A 20,258-nucleotide genomic window follows, 5' to 3' on the forward strand; every position below is an offset into this window, starting at 1 on the left:
CAGTAATTTTTGGGAAAAAAAAAAAGTTTGGGTTTGTTTTTTTTTTTCCCTTCCTACAGGGTCAGACTTAAAGCAAATATATTTTACCTGTCTTTAGGAAATACATGGGGGAAAATGTTCGCTCTGCATTATCTATATCTTTCTTCCAAAACTTTATTTCCTTGGCAGGCACAGAACTGGTAACTGGCTGCTTTGGAAGATGGGTCGTCTGGCTTGAGTGACAAACCAGAGCTCTGAATTGGGCATTCAGGTCCCTCTTCTGCCTTTCCTCTCCCTCTCAGGTCCTGGGCATATCCCAGGGCTAAGTCCATGCGGTGTGGCTATTGTAGCCTCTTGCTGCCTGGAGGAATCCTTAGCTTAAAGTTATGTTCCCATGGTAGGACATCTTAGGGGCCTGCTCTTTCAGCTGACATGGAGGGACGCATCTCATCAGTCCCTTGAATTCACAGTTTTGAAGTCTTTATGTGGCCAAGCATGAAGGAGGAGAGACCACAGTGTGTTCCTTCTGTTTGGCAGGCAGTACAGCACCTGCTGATGTTTCCTGTTCCACTTGCTAGGAGGCTGCTTTATCTCTGGGTGAGGCTATTTACAGGCTGTTGTGATACAGATCATGTTCATTCTTTCTTGCTGATGTAGCTGCAATCTGAAATAGTTAAATGTCAGTTGGAGGCAGAGCTGAACCCCATGGCACCTGTCTACTGTGAATGTTCGTCAACTAGCCCATATAGTTCTTTGGGGTAGCAGGCAGAATCCAAATAGCTCTGGCCCTGTGGTGCTTAGGGCTGCTCTCTGGAGGGGATGTTGTGCAAGCTTGGGTGCCTCCTAAAGAAGGGAGAAGCTGTATCTTGAACTTAAGAATTCTCTATCTGCTGTTCTGCTGAAGAACATGGAAGCTGTTGCTAGTGTCTTGCATAGGCCCGTTTGCTGTTAGCATACCTGTTCCTCTGGACTCCGTAGGAAGAACAGAAGTAGTTTTAGTGCCCTTAGATGAAGGAGGATGTTACATCTGGCTGGTTCAATGTGGCGGATGTTACAGAGAGGAATCATTCCCAGCCCAGTTTCTGGAAATACCTAGTGAGCCAGATTTCATGAAAGTCTGCTTGATTAGGCCCTTCAAAGGAGATAACGTCAGGGCTCCAGGGCTGTTTGGCACAAGCAAGGGGCTGCTCTGCACAGGAACAAAGAAAGGAAATTGCCCAGAGAGAGTGTGTTTTCAGAGCAACAGATGAAAATAATTTTGTTTAACTACTTAATGATACAACACAAAGAAAAATAATAATAAAAAAAAAGCTATGTAGCTATGGCACAAGGAGTTCAGGCACTGTACTGAGGATGAAATGCATGCACATGATGAATACAGAATAAAAATGAAAATAAATATAACAACAAAGATTAAAATAAAGAGTAAAGATTGGTTCAAAGGAATACCAGTAGGAAAAGGAGCTGCTAGGGCAGAGTTTGACCTTACTACAGCTGAGCCACTAAGTTTCAAAGTAGGTTTGGGCATCTGCAGATAGGAAGGAACTGCTGCATAAACATAGGTTCAAGGTCAGAATAGTGCAGTCAGTTGGACAGACCACGTTTTTATTACCTTAATATATAAGATAATCAGATCATTTAATCTTTGTTGAATCTATAATAATGTAAAAAATATGTTAATTGTCTAGTTAACACTCAAACTATTGCTTCTGACCTTTTGTCTGTGGAGAGCCCTGACTTGTGCTTGTCTCTTACCTCCAGCACTTTCCAATCCTACGTGTCCTGCTGAGCCTGACTGACCCAAGTTGCCTGTGGTAGTTACTCATATATTCTAAACTATCACTTACATTTTTACTTTATTATTTCTGTGATGATTCTCATATTTCACATTCCCTACTATTTAATTATATTTATAAATACTCTACCTAGGCGTATTTAAAGAATTATGATTAAATCGTGGGTTTATACTAATGACGTTACAGTCATTCAAGGTCAGGTAGTAAATATGGGCTAAAATCTAGTTATGGACTTCGGTACCTGCAGTAACTGTAACAGAACAATTGGTGCATTTTGCCCTTTTTCCCTCTGTGCCTACGCTTGTCACCTGGCAAACTGCAACAGTCCTTATTTCCCTGGGCTGTTGTGAGGAAGGGAATAAGCCAAAGTCTAAGGTACTTGGATTTGTTGATAATAAGGATCCAGTGTCAGGAGTGGAAGTTCTTTTAACTGGCTGTTAAAAGCAGATGCAAGGGCTTGTCTCCCAACAGGTACATCCTTTCCTTTCGTGGTAACATCTGTGAAACTCCAACTTTTGGACTGGTTCCCCTGGAGGGAGAAGGACGTTTTCTCAGAGTAATATTGTTCAAAATTGAATAATTTATGACGACAATGTTATTCTGAGACAATATTAATCTCCCTGCAGGTGGGTGAGCTGGCATCAAAGCTGGGAATAGAGTGGGGAGGCTCTGATGTCCTTCCCTGCTCTGAGTGCCAGGCCAGTGACCAGACTGCACTGCTGACACAGTGGCTTCTCCAGCACCCATCATGTTGCCACCCTGCTGTCATGTTGAAGGCAAAGCCCTGTGTTTTAGGGAGCACAACAGGCACGTGTTTCTGTGGCATGGCACCTAATGTCCTGCTCCTGTTCTCCTGAGATAGCAGTGAGGCATTTTCACAGGAACAAGTAAATCTTTGGTTCATACACATGAGGCTGGACAGGGCTTGAACAGGTTAGCTAGTCCATCTCCTGTTCCTGGGGAGAGAAAAAAATCTTTTGCCCATGCTCTGTCCAACACCAATTATTTGAGTTGCTAATTGGAATCTGAGGAAGATCAGTAATATTTCTATATGTATATGGACATATGTGGGGGAGAGGAAGGGAGATGGTGTGTGTGTGAGGGAGGAGTGAGAGTTCCAGAGTAGAGCCTGAAGTCTGAAATGGAAGAACAATAAGTAGCCTGAATTTTCTTGATCTTGGGAACTTTTTTCTCTTTTCCTTTCAGAAATGGCTTAGACACAAAATTCCCCACATAGTTTAGTTTCCTTTATGGAACCAGTCAGTCTTGCCTTCAGTCTTCAAGGAAGCCCTTACCTGTCCTGGCAGTTTATAACATCTCAAAGAGCTGTGCTGTCTCACCTTCTGTCAAACTTTTTTTTTTTTTTAATTGAGTACTATTCTGTGAAGACAGTGTACCCACGCTTAAGAGTTCAAGTCATTCCTTCTTTTCAGGTCTCCATGTCAGAAGCTTTAAATGGCCCTTCAGCAGGTGTGTGACTCCACAGACTTAAATTGCTGCACAAAATCTGCTGGTTCGCAGATGGTATCAGGAGATAATTGGAACAAGAACTGAGCTAGCAAAGTAACTGGGGCCTTTTTTTCATTTTCTTCTTGAACTTAGGTAGAGATGTGCACACAGCAGCTTTAAAAGGAAGACAGAGAATGGGAAAAAAAGATAAAATTAAATTTCTCAAGGCTTTGGTGGAGCCTTCTTAGCAAAGGGGAAGAATTGGGAGATATGATCCAGCATGGGTTGCTGAATCAATAAAAATAAATTATGAGTTCTTTGCTATCACCTCTTATAATGTATGATAGGGGACCCTTAAATCATATCACTACCTGCCAGGAGAGATTGTATTTATGTTTAACTGAGTTACACAGAGATAAAGCTCAGGCTTCTGTTATTTTAAGCAATCCAGATGTCTTTTTTTTGGTGGGAATGTGTGTTTATGTGCAGCAAGGCCATCCTGAAGAGCTGGGAAAGATTCTGTGGAGCACAACTGTGCCTTCTCAAGGGGGTGGGTCAGATAACCTGGGGGTCTTTTCTGTCTCTGACTTCTCTTACCAGTGCTACTCGCAACCTGCTGATAGTATTGGTGTGTCCACCCTCCCCTCCAGACCGTTTATTTGTAATGGTCTGGAATTCTGCTTAAATGTCTCCTGTGTTTTATTGCTGTCCTTAAAAAGGTGACTAATTCACCACACCTTGCCCAGGCACTATATCCTGATGCTGTGTGGCTAATAATTCTAATAATACTTAGCTTTTACAGAGTGATTCCCTGCCCCCCCCTTCAAAGAGGACAAAGGCTTTATGATCTGACCTGGTAGCTCTGTTTAGGGCTCTACTGCAGCCTCTGGGACAGAATCCAGCTGCTCTTTAAGAGCTGATAACATTGCTGGAGGCCTTTCTTTTGTTTCTTTAAGAAGGAGGTGTTAAGAATGTGGTTGTAATTTTTTTTGTGTGTGTACTAAAAGTAAGCATGTAGGTGTGCAGGAGTTGTATTTGCTGAAACTGAGGCAGGATTTAACTTTTTTTTTTTCTATTTCCGTGGGAAAAATGTTACGTGATAGATATTGTCAAATTTTTAATATGTAGAGGGAGATGGAAGAGCAATGTGGCTGACTTGCAGATGCTACACACCTAGAGGCTATGAATATCCCTCATTTGGGTGATAATTGGAATCTGTGCTTTGAAGGGAGGAGAATCTGATTTCTTTTCTCATGTTATTGTAAAACATAGTCAGATTCCTTTTCTGAGTCCTGGAGGCATTAGTTATTGCTTTGGTAGCGGTGTTATTCAGCTGCATTCACAACCATGGCATGGACATCTATGTGCAAGGCACCTCTGAACATATCCTAAATTACAGTCCCTGCACCAAATATGTTTAAAACCAAGAGCATGAGAGACCCTGTTGGGTTCAATTCAAAATTCTTTCTAGATTTGTGTGAGCCCAGAAAGGTAAATCCATGACACTGGAAGAGGTGTCTGTCTCAGTGTTGATGCCACCGGGTACTTTTCCTCTGGCAGGGTGGGCTTGCCCTTGAATTGCCAAAGCAGAGAACCAACATTCAAGAACCCTGCCCTGCTCCTGCTGGTAATCGTGCGGGAGGAGGGAGTTGGGCTTTCCAGACCTGGCTCTTTCTGCAAAGAGCCATAATGGTTTTGGTTCCCCCCGTCCCCCCTCAGATTCTGTTCATTCACTACAAGCGCTGTAAATGAATTTCAGGGAATTTCAAACTGCTGCTTACATCAGGAGGGTTCTTTTGTGAAGATAATAGGATCCGTCTCCAGCGTCCCAGGGGAATCCATGGGAAGACTTCTCCAGCTCTGGCTCCTACTTATTCTGCTGCCTCATTTACATTGAAAGGGAGGAAGACAGGGGACAGAAAGAGCATACCGTAGTATTTTTCATACTGGAAAGTGAAAAACAACACAGGCAAAGGAGGATTAAAGGAGAATATTTTTCTTTTAGTTACTGGTTCTTGTTTTGAGGACAAATTTGACAGCCTCAGCTGTTTGGAGATCACAAGTTCACTGGAACATGTTTTGCTTTTGTGTGTGATCTTGGGACTTGTCTCTTTCAATTTCAGAGGGTTCTTTTGCCTGCACTGCCTGAAGCCACCCACAGATCATTTTTATCTCTCTAGAGATTAAAAAAAAAGAAAAAAATGTCCTTTGCTGCTGCTTAAGTTGGCATCACTTTACTCTTGCACAAGTGTTGCTCTGATTTCCAGTGGGCAGGATTTAGCTTCTGTTTGTTGTTAGTACCTCTGTTGTTTTCTTCTCATGTCTTAGGATGTGCTATTCCTTAACTGCTAGTATCTGGAGATATGTTTTCTTCAGCTACGCTCACCAGGCAGGGGAAAAGAAGGTAGATTGGTATTTAAGGTGTATGTGTTCTTTTTTCCGCTAATTGTTCTGTTACTGTGGGTGAACTTGGATTGGCACTTTATCTTCCAGGTGATGCTTCTTAGCTTGAATTAACTAAATGTATTGAAGTAGATTATTTCAGCTATTGTTAAATTCCTGGATGGAGACTCTTTTTCAGCATAAAGTGGTCTTTAATTTGATTTTTCTGATGTATTTGCAAAGCGAGTTGAACCAAACTCTTCGAAGTTGATTTGGATTCTTCTTCCTGAGTGTTCCCATGTAGGGAAACACTTAATCTCTCTCTGCCTCTGGTTCCTCATCAGGAAAACAATGATGACATTACTTGCCTTGCATCACAGTGGTGAAGCTTGCAGAATCTGTTAACACCTGTGGAATTTAAATTCTTCGCCTGGGACCTTTGTAATAATGCTATATGCTTCTCACAACTAGAGATGGCACTCTTGGGTATTGGCAACTGCACTTAGACCTCCAGGGTAAATGAGAATGGTGATGTTGTGTGGTGTGATCACACATATGCATGTGTTCGTTTTTGAGGCTGTATTTGTGTGAAGTGATTTTGGTGGGACAAGGGTTATGTAGTGATTGTTTTTGAGAACCACTGTACCTTGATCTAGGAAAATACTTGTACTGGAGTGGAGTTAATTCTCTTCAGAGCAGCCCATGTCATGCTGTGTTTTGAATTTTCCACTAAACCAGTGTCGATAACACACCAATGTTTTAGGCATAGCCGAACAGTGCTTCACAGTGTCAGGTTTTCTGTTTCTCACTCTACCTGCCCTAGGAGTAGGGTGGGGGCAGTCAAGAACTTGGGAGGGGGCATAGCTGGGAGAGCACACCCGAACCGGCCAAAGAGGTATTCCATCCCATATAATATCATCCTCTGCAATAATAACTGTGGAGTAGTCTTTCCAAAGTAGCTGTTGTTCAGAGACTGGCCTTGCATTGGTCTGCTGTGGGAGGCAGTCAGTGACTGTCTTTGCATTGCTTGTTTTTTTGTTTGTTTTTCCTCTTTCCTTCACTTATTAAACCGTCCTTGTCTGGAATTACAAGTTTTTCTCACTTTTGGTCTTCTGGTTCTCTCCCCCATCCCCCTGGGGTGGGGAGAGAGTGCGGGTGTCTGGGTGGGTGCTTAGTTGCTGGCTGGGGTCAACCCACCACACACCTGAGCACAAATGTATATTGAGCGTGTTAATGGTCCTCTTCCCATCTTCTGAGTGTTTATGTGGGGAAAATTAGGCTGATATCAGTGGCTTTTGCCTGAATTAGCTTTGAATGCTGAGATTATATGAAAGACCAACTTACTTAGCAAATTTGTCACCCTGAATAGCTCCATGAGTTTGTTGATCAGTTCATCTTTAATTATTAACTTTGTTACTTAAAAAACACCACCACAAAAAAAAAAAAAAAAAGAAAAAAGAAAAAACCCAACCAACCAACCAAAAACCCAAACCCAACCAACCAAAAAACCCCAAAGAAACAGCTAGGGATCTCCATAGAGCAGTGCTGCTGGCTTTTAGGTCCCAGAGCATTTTAAGCCAATTTACCTTCAGCTGTGAGCAGTTTACTGATACTGGTTCTCAGTAGCCTGTGGTTGTTCACATTTTAAATTTACTTGTTAGGTGCTGTTGCTCTCATATGGATAGGGGAAAGGCAGATGAAAATTGCAGACAAGCTTCCTGTGGCTGGTGTGGTGGGGAAAAAAGGTTGCAAACATCACAGAAACAGGTCTGTAGGCAGGAAATGGAGACCCCAGCATGCCAGAGCAAGTCAGCGGAGAGCTCTCATTTTTCACATGTAAATCTGTCTGTGATCTCTTTGTCGTGCTGTGCACTGCCCAGTGCTCATCCCTTTGCTCATTATTAATTACACTTGGTAAATATGTGGACAGGGCTACTGGTGAGTTGTGTTAATCTCTGTGCTGATATAGCAGGATTGCTTAGAGAGGAGATGAATCTCATGAAGTGAATCAGTGCTGGCCTTTCAGATGTCTACCTGAAATGATCACCTACCCTCTTTGGCTGCTGTGCTCTTCTCTCTCCTGTCTCTAATATGACCGTTGCCTGATACAGGAGCATGACTGCCTTTGATGTGGCACATTTTGGTTGTTCTGAAGTTCATTGTCAACTTGCTGAAGGAACTGCAATGCCTTTACATTCTAATCTGTGGGAAACAGAGTTGTATATTCCATTGTGGGGTATACGCAAAGCACTTTGCCAGTTTAGAATTGGCAAGATCTGGAGAAGGGTTTAATGAACTAAAGTAATTTTCCTTCAGAGTAAGATTTTATGGGCATAAAAGATTGTTATGCCACCAAATACTCTGAAGAACTTCTGAACGCTTCTGTGATTTATGGACTGAGAGATTCCTAATAATTGGCTGAACAACAAGGATCCCTTCAGGGTTGTGTTTTCAAGATGGAGTGAAACCTGGGCTACTGTTTCTGGTTATATTTTTTTTTTTCTGCTTTCGTGCCAGCCAAGTTACGTCAAGACTCAAGGCTGCTGGATTGGGCAGTCTTGGAGACTCGCTGGCCTGATTTTAGAGAAGCCGTCCATCATATTAAATCTGGATTTAGTTGTTCAGTATACTATACAGCATGATGGTGGGATTTCTCACTAGAGACTCTTAATCCATAGTGTAGTATAAAGCCATTGAAGATAAATAATTGGCAGGGATTGGCATTTTTGTCATGCAAGCCTTATAGCAGGGTATTCAGCAGACAGTGTAGTTTCTGCAGAACAAAAACATATGGACTGCGGAGAGGTGTGTGTGTAAAACAAAGTGCATAACGAAATTCTTGCAGGACTGGAACATCACTTGTTTCCAAAGGAAATATATTTTTTCTGATTATGCTTTCTCCATCCGCACTTCTGTCCAGAAAACCAAAACAGTTTATTGAATTATTCAGGTCATTTAGTTTTGTGTAAGCTCAGCTTGAAATTGCATTTTCCAGAGGGTTTGTATTGCCTTAAAGGAGTTGTAATTCAGCCTGGCCTATTTCCTCACTCTGTCCTAGAGGCTCGTTTTCCCTTTTTTCATTCTCAACCAGATGAGCTGCTTGGTGCCCTGAGGGACACCTGCCTGTGGGGTGTCCTGGGAAGCACAGTGTAGCTGTGTGGAGCCTGGCCCATAGGAGACAGGGGGAGATTTCACATCTGAGCTGTATTCCCTGGAGTGAGCAGTATGACCCCAGACAAAAATGAGTTCAGCATTGAGCTGACTTGACATTAATTTGGGGGACATTGGTTTGATGAACAGAAACAGTTTAATTTGGCACTATAAGGGTGTTTATTTTGATTAAAGAATGCCTAAGTGTAAGTTTTTGCTGTTTCTGAATCAATATCACTTGGAACTTTTTTGTTTTTATTTCTTTTCCCCGGAGCAAAATGTTTTCATCTTAATTTAGGTTGAAGAGCAGGCATTTTCTATGGGGTGGCAAGTTGAGATTTCCCTCAGTTCAGGGGAAGAAAATGTTTATTTTTGTTTTGAAATAGCACATTAAATGTGAAATCTCCAATTTTCAATTGAATTCAGCTTTTAAAATGAAAACTGTCAAGATTTTCGTACAAAATTACTCTGGCACAGAAAAGCCACGGTTATTTGTTAGTGTTGACAAAAACAAGCTAAGCTTCTTCAACTACAAAGTAGAAATCGGAATCAAATGTCTCAGCTTGAATCAATAAAGGTTTTTTCTCTTTTGTTGTTTTTTTGTGTTTTTTTTTCTCCTGTCAGAATTCAGTTTTGGAAAATATGTCCAATTTTCCTTATGTTTTGTTCCATTCTTTTTCAACAAAAGCATTCAAATAACAGAATATCTTAGAAAATCTGGTACTTGCCCACATCTGCCCCTGATAGCCCTGCTTCTAGTTTCTTCTTAGCACGGTTGGGGCAACATGATGTGGAGGCCTTAGAATAGCCTCTTGAAATGCTTTGAAGTTTCGTGTGCAACACTGTGTCAAAAGCACCCCATGAAAACAACTCGGGAACCAGCTGTGCCTTTCAGGCTTTGATTTGTGTCTTAACCACATGTGACACTTCCTTAGTAGTTACATTTGCTCCGCAGTCTCACGAGGCAGCGTTGTGGGGGAATGTGCTTTCGCAGCTTTTCTTAGGAAGGTTGTGTGTTCAGCCTCTCCAATCCGCTCTGGTTTTCGAACTCCCAAACCATTGAAAGAGTTGCCTTTATTGAATCTGAAGTGTCTTGTCTCAAAAGCAAGCAGGGACAGGGTGGAGGCCACCTGGGGTTGTGGTGCAAGAGTGTTGCCTGGCCTGGGCGTACATGGTGAGTGATTTTTATGGACAGGTTGCTGTAGGTGACTGTACTGCATATTACCGTTGCCTCAGGCAACTCCGGCTATTTCCTGGGACCCTTTGTGAGATTTCACTGCACAGAGAAGCTCATGCTTTTGCTTTCCATGCATTAACAACAGGCAGAGCTGGATTTTTGTTAGTCATCCTGGGCGAAAATCCAGAAAAGCCATACTAAACAACGTGCTTTTACTTTGGATTTATACCCAGGAGCTGAGTAGGATTCAACCCACTCCTATAAAGCTGGTGTTATCCTGTGGTTTGCAGGGTTTATAATAGATAAGTGACATTTTCAAAAATATAGGGCATAGGAGATCTGGGGAGAGGCACACGAAGAGGTGGGAGGGTATGGATGCTGCCTTTAGTTGTAATTGCAACTAAAGGTAGAATTACTCTCTTGAAATTTGACCAGGACACGGAGATTTTATTTAATACGTTTAGGGCTGGATCCAGGATCCACTGAACTCAGCAGAAGTCATCCTGCTGTATTCAATATGATTAGGCTCTGAAACTGGAAAACTAACTTTGTGAAACCTCACCGTAGTTGTGAGCAATAAGAAGGGTGTCATTTCTGGCAGGGCTTGTGCTGTGGTGCATGGCTTCCTAGAGACGCTTGAGATATGTCCTGTCTGAGCCCCTGTGCGAATATAGGGAACATCCTAAAAACGTCACTCTCGTCAGGTTTTAGCTGGGAGCAGGCTGCACTGCTCAGTTGGCATAAAGGGAGGAGATATACAAACCTTGGTTACTGCAACTTGCAGCTGGCTCTTCCCCTTTTGTGTGGGAAGGTGTGCACAGAGTTTAAGTTGCGATAAAAAGGATATTGTCCTTATTTCTGCACTGCACAGCATCAGTTTAGGCTGACATGGGCTCACATATGCTGACTCAAATCTGCCTGGCAGGTTTCTTTTCACACCCTGCTGGAAGCAGCTTGGCTTTTATCTTCCTCCTAAAGGTCTCTGCGTGGGGAAATAAAGGGACAAAATGCAATCGGGGACAAGGAAAGTGAATCCAGTAGAGAGAGGAATGCTCAGAGCATCTATTCTAAAGCCATTAAGTTGGGCACTGACTGCATAGTCACGTACCAAGGTCCCTTACAATTTGAACAGGTCTCTTCCCGGTATTATGCTGACAGTAGCCGACTGCTGCAGCCATTGTGATATTGATTAATCCTTTGGCATTTTTCTGCAAAGCTTTAAACTCCTCACTCGGCAGCCTTTCAGCTGGGAAACCCAAATGAAAGGTGTGGTGGGTCCCACCGCTGCGGGAGGAGAAAGACGGAGGGAGATGTGGCTTTGTAGTAGAAAAGATCCTTGTTGCATAGGAAAACATTAATGAACTCAACCCTTTGTGTCACATCTCTCATTTGGACCTATCTTTTAGCCAAACTGTGATGAGGCTCGTCCCGTAGAATCCGCGGGAATGAACTGTGTGACATTCGTTATGCTAAAAAAGCAAGGATCAGATGCTCAAATGCTCTTAACTTCCACTGAGGAACCTCTATTCTTTCTGCAGAAGTTCCCGTCCTGTCTGAGCCTGGGAGCTTGCACAGAGGCTCACAGGTTATCGGAGCTCATAGCTGCCTTTCTGGGAGAGAAGGGCATTGGGCAATGTAGCTGGTAACTAGGACGATTACATTTACCTGTGAAATCTGAGATCAGAGCACCAAGGATATCGGAGGGAAGTTACGTTCCCCTGTGGTCCCCCGAGTACTGCTTAACTCCTCTCTCCTCCTACCTCAGTTTTGCAAGGGCATGACTTGGGAGTGTTCATGGCTCGCCAGAAAGTCAGTCAGTGGGTCCTGAAGGCTATGACTCTCTTTGAGCACTAAAGATACAGCTGAAGTTTTGTCTTGCTCAGTGTCTAAGCTGAATGTCACGCTCTGCATCCCTCTCTTTTACTGCGGCAGAAAGGTGACAGATGATGTGGAAATTCCCATGCTCCTGGAGTCAGTGACAGCAGATAGAGAACAACAAAGCTCATTCTGGACAAAATGGACTGTTTTGCTGGATGGGGATCTTCATAAACAAAATTGCCAATTCTTTCCATGTAGACTCACCAATTTGTGGTAGCGCTTCGAGAAACACAAAAAGTCGACTGTAATTTCTGATTGGGCTGTTGAGTTAACAAGGGTGCATCTGATTCCATCCCTGACCTTGAATAACCATAGTTCTAGGGAGGGCAGCTAGCAATGTTTGATTTATTCCTGTTAGCATGTTTTATTTCAAATGCAAAACATTTTGAGATTAAAATAAATGTTACTGCTTACATGATGCATTAAGCTAATGGTTTTCTTTTTTTTTTAAACTAACTTGATCCTATAATACCGCAACTTTAATGGATAAATGCTAAGCTCTCCTTTGGGTTATTTCAGATGCCTTCTGTATTGTTATACAGTCTAAAGGAAAAATCTTTTTTTCTCTTTCTTTTCCCTTTCTCTCCCCCCCACCCCGTAGGTGATTCTCATTCTGACAAAGCTCTACGACTTCAACTTGGGGAGTGTTACAGAGAGCTCACTGTGGAGGTAAGTGGATTGTAGAAATCACAGCAACTGGCATGGAGGGGTTGCACTTGTGTCCCTTGTAAAACTGGAGGCTGAGCAAGGCGGGTATCTGAGTTGATCAGGGGAGGAGGTAGGAGGGAATCTGGGATAACTAGAGTTGCTTTTTGGAAAAGGGACATGCGATTAAGAACACATTGCTTTAGTGAAGTGGGGTCTGCAACAAGAGGGTTTCTTGATGTACGGGCACTTCTCTGGTACACAGAGGAGCTTGATTTCATTCTCACCTTTGAGTGTCCTTAGACAAGTCTCTTCATTCCTCAGGGTCTCTGCTGTGAGGCTGGCAATGAGAACGGTCTCTACAGATGGTACATGCTTGGTAGAACAGTGTCCAAGATGGTATACAACAGTGCATGATATAATCTTAGCTGATCTTAGCCACGTTCCTCAGTCCCATGAGCCGAGATGGTCATCTTGGCAGTGAATCTGTGTTGCCTTGGGCTGTAAGGCCAGTAGCCACTAAAGAACTAGAGATATTATGGTGAGGTACTGGTGTCTTCTCCACTGTAGATAGATTTGGATGGTGTCATGTACCTGCCATGCTCCTAGTCTGGCGTGGGAGATGGAGTGTCCTGGCCTGGGGAAGCACACTGCTGGTCAGAGTGCATGTTTTTAAGTATGTGTGTGCATTTAAAATAAATAAATAATAATAAAAAAATTCCCTCCCTCCAACTCACCCCTATAAACAGGCCAGTTCCTTGATGTCTGAAATCACCGATAGTTTCTACCTGCTGGGAATTGCTCTTCCTTCTAACATCCTGTGTGTAGTGTGGAAAGGGTATGCCTTTAACACAATTGTTATTAGATGTTTTTTTTACCCGGGGCGGGGGGGAAGGCAGCCAGGGGTTGGGGGAGACCAAGTGCCTTGTGTCAGGTTTACCTGGTGCATTGCAGGTACTGCGCAACCTGCTGAAAGTGTAGTTGGTGGAACTGTCAGTGCGTTGTAGTCATTGTTCCGGGTGTGAGGAGCTTCTTGCAGATGGTATCTTGAACTTCTTTCTTCCCAGCTAATTTAAAAGCCCCTGTTTAGAGCATGGGCTGCAAGTTTATTCCTGTTAATGTATTTAAGGGTTAATTGTTCAGTAGAGCTCTTAAAACTTCTCAACTTAAGCAGCATTTCCAAAGCCTAATTACGCTGTACCATGGTAATCTGCAAAAGTATAACTAACTGTGCAGCTAATAAGAGAGAACACAGTGATTTTCACTTACCCTGGTACTTTTCAAGGTATTAAAGCCTTAAAAAACTTTTGCTTCTTTACCTAACAAGTACAAATGGCACTGTGATTGTACTTTAAACGTAATTGCCAAGCAATCTGCTCTGCATAAATAATGTAACAAGCAGGCAAATCATGTCCTAATACTGAACTCACAGCATCACCTGAGCTCTGCAGAAAGGTAATAGCAGCACCGCTTTTGGAGTTTTCCCAGAGTGACAGAAATGTAGTTCATTATCAGTACAACTGAAGGCATCCAGTATTTGGTCAGCTGGGGAAACACACTCATTTGTGAGTGTTTCGCAGAAGTGTCCCAGAACACAGCGTCTTTTCTGCAGTGAAATAGGGGCCAGTGTGGGGCCTAGAGACTCAGAGATGTTGAGAACTCAGAACCTCCTGGGTTGTTTTCCAAGGTCTGGGAGGAAACCTCAGGGTAGGTAGAGCTCCTGGGCTCTAAAGCTTAGTTTTCCACTTGGAAAATTCAGGATTAAGCCATGTTGTACTTCAGAGGGGAGTGTGGAGTCTTAGAGAGCTGCTATAAGTTTCTTTGAAAAGGACATTGTAGAAATGCAAACATACTAAGTGAAAGCAATAAGCCAAGACAAAGACTCCTTTTCTCAGGATTTGCTGTTCTGTTTGCCCATTAAGGCCTCTGAATCTTTGCATTATTTAAATTGATACTTTTCAATATTTTCTTTTAATTTTTGAGATCCTGAAAATTTTAAAAGGAGGATCTGTCTCTACAGAGTGAATTTAAGCCTTCTGGCAATAAGTTTTCTTTCCTTAGTTACTTTTTGTAGACTCTTAAAGCCATCTTTGAGCCCCCAGAACTGATGTGTCACAAACTGAATGCAACTATCAAGTAATTATCAGAATGAGGTCTGGACATTTCCAGGAGGTTTTTTTTTCTTTCCCTTCCTGTTTTCTGGGAATATGACACATACTTTCTGCTAACCAGGAGTCCTGTCCATCCGAGCAGTGGTGCTGCGTGATATCTGTTCTGAACACTTGGCAAACACAGTTGCTTCCACAAGAGAGGAGTGGCTTTTGTGGCAGAGAGCAATGAATCACAGAGCAGTGCTTCAAAGGATGCTAAGACAGAGCAGAGTGCAATGCAGTCTCCAAATATCATCTTGCCTCTGCCTGCTTCATGCATCAAAAGCTTCTTCTCAGTTCCCCTTGGGTTATAGCATGAGAGGCTTCTTTTAATGGAAAACTGAATTGCCATATAAGAGAAACTTCTAATTCCTGCATCTAAATACAAAGACAAGTAAATCAATAAGAAAACATCCTGAATGTAATTAAAAAAGGGAGTGAGAGCAAGAGGGGGAGAGAGGAGAATTAAAAGTTATGTTGGAAGCTGCTCCTATATCAAGCTGCTATGAGTTTAGTCAGAGGAAATGCTAGTCAGCATTTGAATGCAGGAACACAGACATTGCTCTGATAAGCGCATCTATGCTTCTGGAGCCCTAAGAATGACAGAAAAGACCTCTATTGCTACTGAAGCAGCCAGCTTTGAAGTAGCCAGCTTCAAGGAAAAGACACCCACACCCACCCGCTCACCCAGCCACAACCCTCCCCCTTGTGAATGCCACATCTCTTCTTGGTCACAAGAGATACCTGTCAGTTGTGGTTTGGGGTTTTGTTTTTCCCACTAAGTTAAGTGGAGGTGATCATTTTCCTCCTATGAAAGGAAGCTACTTTACTGTGTTTGTAGTTGTGATGGTGTGAGACATCAGAATTTGTGGAAAGAGGTCTTTTCATAGGTCAGCAAATATAACCTTAAAAATTATTTCAGCTTTTCAGGCATGCAAACCCTTCATCAGTTCTCAGTGCCTAGCAAAATGTCTAATTGGGTAGTTGAGAATCTAGCTACATCCTGCCTGCTTTAAGTAAAAATTGGATTAAGGGTTGGACATATGCTTTCTGTAGAATTCAACCAGCCCCCCCACCCCTGCCAATTTCTCCATCAACAAAAGGAAAACAGTTCTCCCTCTTTATGTGTAAATTTATGTGGTTTTGATTTGAAGTGCTGTTGGAGCACCTCTAATCCACAAACCCTCTGTAGGCCAGGGTCCCTGCGTCAAACTTCATTGCCCATGATGAACTGTAAGCACACAGGAATGATCTGTCATGAAGTATGAACTTTCTTTGTAAAGACTAGGGGCCAGGCTGCTTCACAGGCATTGCAGTCCAAGAAGGTATCTGTTGAACAGAGGAGAATGAAAAGGTTAGATATGCAAAATATGGTGTCTAAAAGGCACCATTCACAACCAAGAGTTGAAGTTGTTTTGTTTTTTTTTTTTTTTTTTGCCTATTTTTCTGTTGGAAGTCTCATGCAAATTTTACTAGGAGGAGGAGGGAAGAGAAAGTCTATCCAATGGCTTATTTCTTCAAATGTGTATGTTCATAATACTTCCAGGTCTGACCATAGAAATTGTGATTGTGATAAATGGGTTTTGGTTTCAGGTGTATGTTGTGTTCAAATATATGGGGGGTTCTGTAGGTTGTATGGTAGGCAGTAAGTCCTTTCATTAGTTAATCTTGTTGCTGTCCAGTTGTTTCCCTCTTGTGTTGTGAGTATGAATAAACAGGAGGAATCTATCAAGCTCCTTTTCTTATTCTATGGGCCTTTTCAATTTCACAGGTTTTAGAAGCAAAGGAAGAGCCTTGTGAATGTTTTCTTGCTTGTTGCTAATCCTGTCTCCTTTTTAAGCTGTACAGTATTGAGATAGGGTTATGTGAACGTGACATTCTAGATAAGTATTTAATGTTGCTATTGTAATATTTAAAATGTTTTCAACTGTTTCAGCCAGTCTGGGTTGAGCAGTTACTTCTGCTAAGGTAACTGGAATAAAAGTTTTTCCACTGTTGCCTTTTTTAGTATCCAGGAACAGTTATATTTATTTGGATTGCAGTAGCTAAAAAGATAGCCTGTATCCCAAGGGAGCCTTCAATCTCAGATGAAGACAAAGAGACAACAGGGTGATCCAGCAGACAGGAGAAGCGCAAGTTAGCAGGGCGGTATTTATGATCAATGCGATAGCCATGACTGCAACACATCAGCTAATTAGGCAGTGGGGAGTAGTTCAGATTTTCTTCCAAAGTGCAAGCACTTGCATGTGTCAGCTCTGAGTCCCTGCTACCATTTTACCCACCTTTGATGGGTCCCCTGGAGTTCCCCTCCTCTGGCTGTTGTCCCAGCTAAATTATCTGATGGTACATAATGCTGGCCCATGCATTAACCCGTACTCAAAACCATGACTGAATCTTTCTCTTAAGAAGCTAAAATGCTGATGAAGGAATATTTACATATAGTCCTTCATGTTTTCTTGTTTATTAACCAAGAAATTATGTTTCCATGGCAGCAGTCAAAAATCCCCAAGCATGTTTTTTACTCTTGTGGCTGCTGTGCCCGAAGAGGTTTGTCTGTTGTCTTAGCCTCCATGTTGAGTTAAAAAAAAAACCACCAAACTTTAAACTTTTTAATAGACACAGCTGCAAAACACAACAGCTACAACTCCTCACTTGGAGCTGAGAGGAGTAAAACTTCTCAGTTTGGTTGCAAGCTGCCTTATGTCTTGCATTGCTCTTTCATTCAGTTCTGTTTGAATTACCAAAGGGCTTCACGCTGTTTCCTCCTATGTCCTTGCCTCTTAAGCCTCCCACAGTCTCCAGAGACCATCGGCATGGTCTAGCATGTCTAGCTGTAGCATTTGTTGCCTTTGCAAAGTTTCACAGCTCACACTGATTTCTGTGCCCTAGGTTCGCGTGTTGCACAGGGAGCTGGCTTCAGATAGGGTGGCTCTGTAGGTGTGAAACCGTGAATGCTGTGTGAAATGCCATGTCTCCCCTTTGAGAACTGGGGCTTAGTCTCCTTGCTCCAAATGTAGCAGCCTCTAAGACGGGTGAGTAAGAAGGCAGGGATCAGGAGATTCAATAAGCCTGACTCAAATTTCCATATCATCCTTTGTGAAACAAGCTAAACCTGAAATAGGTCATGGCACGGCCAGAGCTTCCTTAAAAGAGTGTTTCTATCCTCAGTGGCAATGCATTATTTAGACTGTGGTGCTGAGAATGGCAACTTGTTTGTGCCACAGCCTCTTGCTTAGTACTGTTCAGGCTCCACACATTTTGCAATGGGGCATTGTAGTTTTTCTGGAATTTGCTGTATTGAAATGCAGTCTCCAGACAGCCACCATGACCAGCTGATATCTCCCCGCAGGATTGTCAAATTTGATTACATTTATTGTTTTTCCCTTTTATGCTGACAACATGCATCTTAGATACATGTTATTTTCTGGAGGACTGTATTCAGCTGGTTTTCAAAGTAGTAATGCTTCCCATTATCACATCTTATTTGGCATTTTTTAGCAACATTGCAAAGTGCAGAAATCCTGTGCTGATGAGGAGAAGGGTTTCTTATATCTGCAATTAGTCATCAGAGCATGGAGGGAAGGAGCCAGCTGGGTGTGCAAGCACATCCCTGACCTTTCTTGGATTTGAAAACCAGGGTGCCCAAAAGTTTGGCATCTCCACTGTTGTCATTTGTTAGAGTGTCTAAATAGCCTAGACTGATGATGGCTAGTTTTTTTCAGGCTACGGGAGCCACCTGTCACAAGCTTTGTGGCTGAGAGCTGCTAGGTGCAGACTATGTTGCTGAAGAACCAAGGGAATACGGAACTGCAGCAGATGACTGCAGTGTGAGATGAGAGCTGTTCCTCAGGGCTCCCAACACCTGGAGCTGCGGTTAGTGTGGGCCTTCAGCAGCATCTCAGAATAATGCAGTTCTTAACCTCTAGTATTCTTGCTGATTTGTCTTTTCCCCACAGTGGGTGATTCAGTTTATCCTGGCTCAGCACAGTCTGGCTGTCAGTCATAGATGCCATCCTGACATGGGAGCCAGACTTGAACTATTTGGGAGATGAACGGTAGCTGCATGTTGGCCCATTCCTGAGCTGGCTGCTGCCAACTGGAGATAGTGGCCATTTAATAAAGAGAAGTTCTTTGACCCCAAGAGCTAGGTAGTCCCTAGCTGTGAAGAATAGAAAATGCAGCATTCTTGAGCCAAGTGAAAATTTCTTCTTTGCTCTCATGGCTAAATTCCTGCATATTTAAGAGAAACAAGTCTTGTTCTCTTTCTCAGGCTGACATACCAGGTTTGGCAGAGGCTCCTGACATCTGTATTTGTCCAGCTGCACATGTGTTGCAGCAGACATCAGAAAGTGGGTCCTAGTTAATAAACAGGAGCAAGAGAGCGAGTTTACAGGTGAAAATAATTGTTGAGTATCAGCAAGGAGAGAAATTAATGGCTAAAGGGCGTTGCATTAAGTTACACTATATGGATGCTAAATGTTCACAAAAGGCTATACATAACAATGGCTATTCTGTGCTCTTTTCATAACTATTAAAAGCGATAAGGGGGTGGCTTAGTTTCTTTGTGTTTGCTGGTTTAGAGGGGCTATCTGACAAGAGTGTTAGAAGTTGCTGGTTATCAGACAGTGATAACAATTGATCACCTTATCCCACTGTACAAATCAAGCCATTTGAAGTAACTATTTATGACCTGATTAAAAATGCTTTTCTGGTTTGAGGTAATTCATTACCCTTCCAGTTATCGCTTTCCAAACACCTAAACAAATCTTTTATTGTGGACTTCAGGAAATGTACAGAAGGGATTGTTTGGATTTGCTTGGTCTGTGTGTGGCTGAATATGAAGATCCATGGGAATTAATAAAAAAAAAGAAGGAAAAAAAAAAAAGAAAGAAAATTCAAGGCGTGGAACAGAATGAACCATAGGTTTAGCCCTCCTTGAATGTCCCAGACAGTCCCAGGTGGTGTCCAGAGGATACATTCTTTGCAGTTCAAAACGAAAGGAGATGCTGTCATTGCAACAAATGGATAATGTGAGTTAAAACTGTTTAAAATGTTTGGTTTGGGAACCGATCATGAAAATTAATAGGCTTATCTTAAATTCAGGGCTATGTTTTAGAGTTAGGTAAACTCAGTAATGATAATAAAAATAAGACCTTATTCTTTAATTCAGTATTTCATTCTTTAAGTATATGACTAACTTCTGGAGAGGTTTCATTTGTCTCCTTCCTGTTGCTTTCCTAGTTCTATTATATCCCACAGGATTTTCCACAAGGGAATAGTAAGGTTCACATGTCTACTTTCTGATGGTTCCTTGCTTTAACAATCAATCATGTTAATGTTGCCTCAGAGATTGCCTTGTTGGGGACCAAGGGGAGCAATGCAAAATCAAGTGAAAAGTAGTAGCCCAGCAAATACGAGTCTAAAAGCCTTTGTATGTGTCTTGGGGTGGTGTGTAGATCTAAGTCCCACCTTTGCTTATTAAGATGCCTTAGTCATCTTGTTTCATGGAACTCATTTGTCTTTTGTGAACCAGCCTTCTGGCTGGTCCATTTGTTGTGTCTCTTAATTGCTCCATCAATGACCTTTCTGTGGGGGCGGGGATATCATCAGACAGGGGACCTTTTGGATTTATTAATTTTTTGTTTGCCAAGA

The 20,258-nt window shown here is 42.4% G+C and overlaps 1 protein-coding gene across 1 annotated transcript in view; it reads left to right on the top strand.

Annotated features, from left to right (window-relative positions):
* SORCS3 (sortilin related VPS10 domain containing receptor 3) overlaps positions 1-20,258 on the top strand; it is a 315,097-nt gene that overhangs the window by 88,714 nt on the left and 206,125 nt on the right. Inside the window, exon 2 of the mRNA XM_069796927.1 lies at positions 12,413-12,480. Coding sequence (XP_069653028.1) covers positions 12,413-12,480 — 68 coding nt within the window. The remainder of the gene's footprint in view (positions 1-12,412; positions 12,481-20,258) is intronic.

The sequence above is a fragment of the Haliaeetus albicilla genome, chromosome 11 (assembly GCF_947461875.1).
Source record: "Haliaeetus albicilla chromosome 11, bHalAlb1.1, whole genome shotgun sequence".
NCBI lineage: Eukaryota > Metazoa > Chordata > Aves > Accipitriformes > Accipitridae > Haliaeetus > Haliaeetus albicilla.